The sequence below is a fragment of the Mugil cephalus genome, chromosome 1 (genome assembly GCF_022458985.1).
Source record: "Mugil cephalus isolate CIBA_MC_2020 chromosome 1, CIBA_Mcephalus_1.1, whole genome shotgun sequence".
NCBI lineage: Eukaryota > Metazoa > Chordata > Actinopteri > Mugiliformes > Mugilidae > Mugil > Mugil cephalus.
This window is the reverse complement of record NC_061770.1, coordinates 48,529,431-48,537,285: the sequence shown is the minus strand read 5'-3', so window position 1 is coordinate 48,537,285 and position 7,855 is coordinate 48,529,431. Positions and strand designations below refer to the sequence as shown.

The following is a 7,855-nucleotide window of genomic DNA, read 5'->3' as shown; positions in this document are numbered from 1 at the left end:
TGACTTTCTGAAGCAGACATTTCTCTAATGCAACATTCTTCATTGTTACTGTTTGATATTTACTCACTGCATCATACGACTATGTGCATAGTGCAACAAAGTCTTGATAAACTATTGATCAGAAATGATCTTTTCAAGGAGTCAGACATAAAATGATATAAAGCAACATGTGAATATCACTTCCAACACTCATTGTCTATGACCTCACAGTTTGACTAGTTCTACATCATCTTTACCATCAAGAGTTAACATAGTTTGTATTAGCAGTAGCTGGACAGGAGGCGTCAAATGTTAAACCCAGAGCAGTGGTCTGAGATGTTGTGGGGGCTGGATGTGAGGATGATCTCATATTGATGTGAAGTGTAACTTCTTCTTTTCTCACGATTCTTTCTTCCTCTTCAGATGCTGCAGTTGTTGCTTCCTGGTATGAAGTTGAAGTCTTTGTCTGAAGCAGAGTGACACGTTGTCAGTACGTGAACTCAGAACAAACACAGTACAACTCAATACAGTCATGATGCACTGGATATATACAATATAACACACACAAATATACTTACAGTCAACAATGTGATTTTAGGTAAAGTGTTGAAATAAATATTTACTCTAAGTTCGTATGGTTGTAGGTTTGATAGAATCAAGTGTGAACTGAGTTTGTATTTGCACGTAGGAGGACAGGAAGTGTCACAGTGTTCTGTGGTCAAACCCAGTGTAGTGCTTTGAGTTTTAGTGAAGACAGAAGGAAGTGGGATGGACTAACAGGACAGAAAATAAAACATTAGCAGAACCCCAGTGATCTCATACTGACATGAATCTTCTTTTTGTCCTCACAGTTCACTGTTTCTCTTTATAGACTGCAGTTCCAAGTTTCTCTGATACAAAACAGGAAGTATTTCTCAGGTACAACAACAGAGTGTCAGTGCTGGATGTGAGGATGGGACACACTTTTCTGTGTGTGCTGTTGTTGACCTGTGAGTACCAACTATTTATCTTCATACATGTAGGCAGGGTTTTGACAGGTGATATGATGTAGTTCAGGAGCCAACAACTGTGTTGAATAGTCACAGACAGATAATATTGGTTCTTCATTGGTTAAATTTTATTCACTAATCTGGTACCATATGGAACTATAAATGTCGTAAGAAGCCCAGTTATTTTTAAATATTTCTTTATTGTTGAAGTTTTGACTTTTATTTTAGTGTTGGATACACTCCTCTACTGTGGACATGCTCAAGGTCAGTTTCTCTATTTATTATTTTTATTCATTCAAGATTAGTCTGAACGTAATTCATCCCTGAATTGTTTTGTCAGTATATTTATTACTTTAATCTATGTATCTAAACAGATTGTAGAGTAAAATAGAAGTCACTTTATTTTATGTTGTTAACTGAGTAAAGTTGAGGAGAATATTTGTGTTTGGTTGTAGATGCTGTGCTAACTACTGACCCCTACTGGTCACCTTTGTTCACTGGAGAGTCTGTTACCTTCATATGTGACATGAAGGAAGGAGGAGTCACTGACTGGGATTATAAAATCAACAAGGATGGTGGAGAATTTACTCCCTACAACATAGATCAACGCTACACATTAAATCCTCTGTCTCCAGGTCACAGTGGTGAATATCAGTGCTGTGGTTCCCACAAGAGATCAAGTCAGACAAAGTGTAGTAAAACTGTCACTTTAACTGTATCTGGTAAGATCTCATTGTTTATTGTCTTGTTCGAGTGTGTTAATTTTATAGAGTAAATATTATTTGAATGTCATTGAATTTGAGACTTTGATCAGGACGTCTGTATTTAAAATAAAATGACTTCATGAAGCTCTGCCACCATGTTGAAATGGACATAAATCACAGCTGCTTCAAAGTATTTAAAACAAATTATTAATATAGTGGCATTGTCTGTTGAAGCATCCATCCTTTTGTCAAGTTAATTAAAGTAATGAAGAATTCAGAAAAGTATTTTACTGAAAGTGGCAGGTTGATATGACAGAAGATTTGAACATATATCAAAACATTTTCTCATTTTATTTATAGCATCAGATATACCCAGGGCCACACTGAAATCAGGACCAACAACCATACCAGTAGGAGGCAGAGTGACACTGACCTGCTCTGTGGAGCCCTCTGCTGGATGGAAATATGAGTGGTTCAGACATAGCACGGACACCTCTGAAGTTCAAGTCGAAACAAATGATGGAGAAAACAGAGTTATCAGTGTATCACAAGGAGGAATCTACTGGTGCAGAGGAGGAAGAGGAAGAAGAGGAGAACCAGTTTACTACACTTATGACAGTGATCCAGTCACCATTGAGATAATCAGTGAGTTCAGTTGTTTAGATGGAAATTTTCATGATTCAATGATTTTCTTTGGAATTGGTGATGAAACCTACAATTTCGAGTTTTCTCTGTTGATTTCATGTTTCTATTTGTGTCCCAACTGTTCATATCTGGTGGAAACAGTTCCCAACAAGGCTGTTGTAACACGACAACACAACTGGCCTCAGATATTCAGAGGTGAGAATATCACTCTGACATGTGAGGTCCAGGGAGGTGAAGACACTGAGTGGATATATGACTGGAGAAAACTCAGGTCATCTACACACTGGACAAACAATAAATACTGGACTTTCACTGCTTCTGAGTCCAGCAGTGGAGACTACATGTGTAGGAGTAGACTCAGAGATGACTCATATTCTTCTACAGAGTGGAGTGAAGCCATCACACTGTCAGTATCTGGTAAGTCATGTTTGTTGTTTGTTCTGTTAAACTATGATTACTCATGATAGTCAGTAGTTAATAAAGAGTTTGGTCTGAAGGCAGACACTCTTATTTTCAGCTGGCAAATGGGCAACAATGTTTCCGTATCATTCAATCATTCAGAAAAACAAAAAAATAAATTCATTCTGTCTAGTTATTTACCTAACCATAAATATTCAAACACACATTTAAATGTCAACACTGTGTTTCTTCTTTTTGCCTCTAACCGTAACAATCAAACTCATTGACTCATACACTATGATCAGGGTTTAACACTCTATAAAAAATATCATGTGTGATGAGAGGTACAGATTTGAAGTATTGTTGAATATAATCTGAGTTACAATCAAATGAGCTCCTCCTCAGGTGCTGCTTATGGAATCAAGCTAAAATGTGCTTTGTGTCTTTACTTGTCAACACTATTTTAGTTTTTCTCAATTGCTAAAACACTAAAAGCCATTGGCTGAACTCATTGAGCTAATTGTGCAGTCTGTTGTCAATACCTTAAACCATTTCACATGGTAAAACACAATTTGCAGATCTCACTTAGACTTTTCAGCAGAACTCTTAACACATTGTCATTCTCAAAACACATTGTGCACTCTAATGCACATGTCGTCCATACTGGTAAACACAAGTGGCAACAATCAAATGCAAACAGAGAACACACGTCATTGATTCAACACAACCAGTCAAAACTGATTTCACTTGTTTCAAATCATGTGACATAACCAATATAAGCCAGGTCAGAGAGCAAACAGGTTGTTGAAGGTGGGAAGGAGAAAGTCTTAGAATGGACAGAAGAAACATTGTGAGAGGACGAGGACGAGTGTGTATGCGAGGTGGCAAGAGGAGGAAGAGGAGGAGGAAGAGGAAGACAAAGAGTGGAAATATCTGATGAAATTCCAGCAACAATAATTGAGCAGTATCACAGAAACAAAGGACAAGCTTGTGAGATTCAGGGTACAGTTGTGTAAAAATAGGGCTACAAGGAGGAGGAAGAACAAAAACTGCAAAGAGCAAAGCAGAGTAGTAATTTCCTATTCAGTTTTGAGCTGCTATGATAGAACATGTTTTCTGTTCATCAAAAGACAATGACGGAAAAATTAGAAATTTGTTTTGCGATTAAAAATGTTCTTCTCCCTGAGAACTGTATGTTTTGAACAATGCAAATAATAAGATGAAAGAGATGGTTCTGTAGTGGAGGAGGAGAGAGAGGATGGAAGTGAATGACACCAGCATCAAAAACAACTGAGACACTCTACTGTGTTGTGGTCACAGTAAATAGATGAAGCTATTCTGATGGAGCTTGGTCTTATTCCTTCTTATGTGTCAGTTGTAAACTGAAGAGGAGTCAGACCAGAGAGTAAAGAGACTGATGACAACAACAGCTTTCTATGTGAGGGTCAGCAGAGGTTATGACAGAGTGTTCCTCAACTATCCTGTGAAATGTCTGTGAAGGCTCTCAGTCATCCAGGTCATGGTAATCCAAAAAGGTGTTGAATAAAGGTAACTGGATTTGTAGGCTGGTACTTACCTGTTGTGAGAGGGGGGATTGTGTGCCTAGGCTACTTACCCTATGAATGGAGCTCTAACGAGGCTATTGTTGGTGGGAGCCTCCAGTCTCAAGGTGTGAATGGTGTTGAAACTTCTTGGGGACAGAAGTCAAAACTGAATTATAAATAGATGGTAAATTAAATCTCAGTCCACCTCCTGTGTTTAGAGAAGGTTTTCCACTTTGACATAGATGGCTTCCTTAACTCCTCTCTCAAACCATCTGTCCTCTCTGGCCAGGACTTTGACGTTGTTATCTTCAAAGGAGTGTCCTTTGTCCTTCAAGTGGAGGTGGACTGCTGAATTGTTGTCTGAAATAAACTGGGATGTAGTGTTTTCAGAAACTTCTCTGATACACCAGCCACGTAGGGGATGACCATGTTCTTCCTTCTGCTGTGCTCCTCTTCCCTGTCCTTCCTGCAATATCTTTTTGAGCCATTAACAAAGGCCCAGTTGGGATATCCACATGTTTTGAGGGTGTGTTTGATGTGTTGCCCCTCCTTCTCCTTTCCATCCTGTCTTGTGGGTACAGTCTGTGCTCGGTGTACCCTCAAAACATGTGGATATCCCAACTGGGTCTCATAAAAGGTGAAGTGGAGTTACCTTTATTCAACCCCTTTTTGATTTATGCTGTGAAACGTTGATGGATAATTAATAAATATTTATCCTGAACTCAACAGCAACTAAACCAGAGGCCAGACTGAGTGCTGACACCAGAGATATTCCAGTAGCAGGCAGTGTGACCCTGACCTGCTCAGTGACGCCATCATCTGGATGGAAATACTACTGGTACAGAGATGAGAAGTCCTCTGAACTTCTGACCACAAAACGTGCTGGTTTCAGAGTCTCACAGGAAGGACTGTACAGGTGCAGAGGAGGAAGAGGAGACCCAGTTTACTACACAGAGTACAGTGATCCAGTCAGGATCAATGGAAATGTTGAGTTTGAAAAAAGGAGGAACCAAAAAATGCAGACATCCAATATCTATCTATGGATACATCAAGTCATTCTGTTTGATGTTGAATTTTGTGTCTTTATTCATTAATCTTGAACATGAACAGTTCCAAACAAGGTGACTGTGACTCTCCAACCCAACTGGCCTCAGATCTACAGAGGAGAGGAGATTACTCTCAGATGTGAGATCCATGGAGGAGACACTGAGTGGGAGTATGAATGGAGCTCTACCAGTTCATACAAACCTCCAAATCTAAATGAGTTCAGGATTAAATCTGATTCTTCACTCCACACTGGAGACTACAAGTGTAAAGGTAGAATGAAAAGTGAACAACAGTCTTCAACAGAGTGGAGTGATTCCTTCAGATTGACTGTATTCATCAGTAAGTCTCATCATAGTTCACCAGTCATCACGTAGACAATCATATTAAGATAAATAATACCAACTTCACCAGACACACATGTTGAATGTAATCTACCATCAGTACATAGTAACATGTTTTCATTCTGATAAAACCTCTTTCAACAGGTAAACAACCTGTCCTCTCTGTGTCTCCATCATGGCTGAGTCCTGGAGCCTCAGTAACTCTGAGCTGTGAGGTTGAACATCCATCTGCAGGATGGAGGTTTTACTGGTATAAAGCTGTTCCTGATCTATCACACAAATATCAATATTCCAACGATGAGCTGCTTCCTGGTAGCATCAATGGAACTGAACAAGATTCCTACATCATTGATGGACAGACACACACAGCAGGATATGTGTGTAGAGCTGGAAGAGGAGAGCCAGTGTTTTACACTGATTACAGTCCACCTCAGTTTGTCTGGTCTGGAGGTCAGTTTCTATGTTCATGACTTTCTTTATCTTTCTATTAACCCAGGGTTTAGTCTGCTTCCAGTAAAACATGTCTTAAAAACTAAAGACTGTCTCACATGTTAAATAGATGTTAACATTTATGTTTCCAGTGTGGTTGAAATAGTTTAAGATGTATTTCATTACTTTATGTAACTCAACATTTATTTTTAAAGCTGTTAAATATTATTTCTGTTTTATTGTGTATATTATTGTACAGTAGATTTCATGAGGTGTGACTCTTCATCTTGGTTGATTTTCCAGATTTCCATTCATCAGCGTCTCTCACAGTGAATCCTGACAGAGTGCAGCACTTCACCTCTGACTCTGTCTCTCTGAGCTGTGAGGGAAACTCTACTGAGTGGAGAGTGAGGAGGTTTACTGATGATGGCGTCCTGTCACACTGTTCTACTGGATCAACATGTAATGTTAATAGGTTAAGGAACAGAAATGCAGTGTACTGGTGTGAGTCTGGATCAGCTTTCAGCAACGCAGTCAACATCACTGGACAGAGTGAGTATTAATCACATTTTACTGTCATCACCCTGAATCTGCTGATCTCTACATTAAATGTCATGTTGTTTGACTGTTTTCCAGCTGATGGTATCATCCTGGTGAGCCCTGTCCATCCTGTCACTGAGGGAGATTCTGTTTCTCTTGGCTGCAAGTTGAAGACACAAAATGTTCTTTCTACTGTGTTTTTCTATCACAATGACAAACTCATCCAAAATGATACCAGAGAGGAGCTGATCATCTCTGCAGTGTCAAAGTCAGATGAAGGCTTCTACAAGTGTCAGTCCTCAGGAAAACAATCACCACAGAGTTGGATGGCTGTAACATGTGAGGAATCGTTACAGTTATTATTGGTAGTACAAGGGATCTTTGTAAATTGTGCTGATGACATATTTTACATGTTACATTTAACTGAATGTCATTATTATTTCCAGCAGTGTCCAGGTCTGAGAGCTCTTCATTTCTTCTTCCATTGATCGTTGGACTGGTTTGTGGAATTTCACTGATTATTCTTCTGCTGCTGTTGTGTCTCTACAAACAGTCAAAGGGTGAGAACAATTCCTCCTGATATTAGATTGATTATAGTCTAATGATCAAAGTCACTGATGTATTCTGATTACTCTATGAGGGCTGTGAAAGCAAGAGAACAATTAGTTTAAAATCATGTCTCTTTTCACAGATTCCTGCTTCATCAGGTTGGTACAACTCTCCTCTGTCTCATCTTCAACGTACTAGAATTACTTTCAGAGATTCTGATTAAATCTACTGGATTCAAATGTTTTGGTTTCACCAGGTCTCAGAGCACAAATCAGAGCTCTGCTACAGATCACATGATCAACCAGGATGAAGGTCAACAGAGTGAACATCATTCTCCTCTCCACGGTCAGCCTTAACCCTGACTTTAGTTTCTGACTAATCTTTAATTTTATTTTAATACCTCAACACGACTGAGCAAAGACAGAACAATGAAGTCTCAACATCGTCAAACGAGTACTTGCTGATTAGTGACTCTGTAGCTCATTGCTATTCATAAAATGTGTTCAATTTGTGAGTCATATCAAATTAGAAACGTTAATAGGCATAAATGAATAAGTTTTAACTTTGCTACCACTAGATGGCAGACTAAAAGTGTCCACTAATAAGGACAATGGGTTTAAATGAAGCAGAATAAGCTGCAATAAAACCTAAAACTTCATGTCCCCATATGAGGACGCAGGGTTCAGGAG

At 39.0% G+C, this 7,855-nt stretch overlaps 1 protein-coding gene and 1 long non-coding RNA gene across 2 annotated transcripts; both read left to right on the top strand.

The window, feature by feature from the left end:
* Positions 1 to 920: 920 nt before the first annotated feature.
* Positions 921 to 6,070, top strand: LOC124996302 (killer cell immunoglobulin-like receptor 3DL1; the record flags this gene model as incomplete). Its single annotated transcript, XM_047569146.1, has 6 exons — positions 921 to 968; positions 1,197 to 1,232; positions 1,424 to 1,690; positions 2,033 to 2,317; positions 2,459 to 2,734; positions 5,793 to 6,070. Coding segments are annotated over exons 1-6 (1,179 nt in total), but the record flags the coding sequence as incomplete, so codon positions are not given.
* A 1,016-nt stretch (positions 6,071 to 7,086) lies between these two features.
* LOC124996401 lies at positions 7,087 to 7,509 on the top strand. Its single transcript, XR_007110849.1, has 3 exons — positions 7,087 to 7,177; positions 7,309 to 7,324; positions 7,423 to 7,509. It is a non-coding gene; the product is annotated as an uncharacterized LOC124996401 (long non-coding RNA).
* Positions 7,510 to 7,855: the final 346 nt, after the last annotated feature.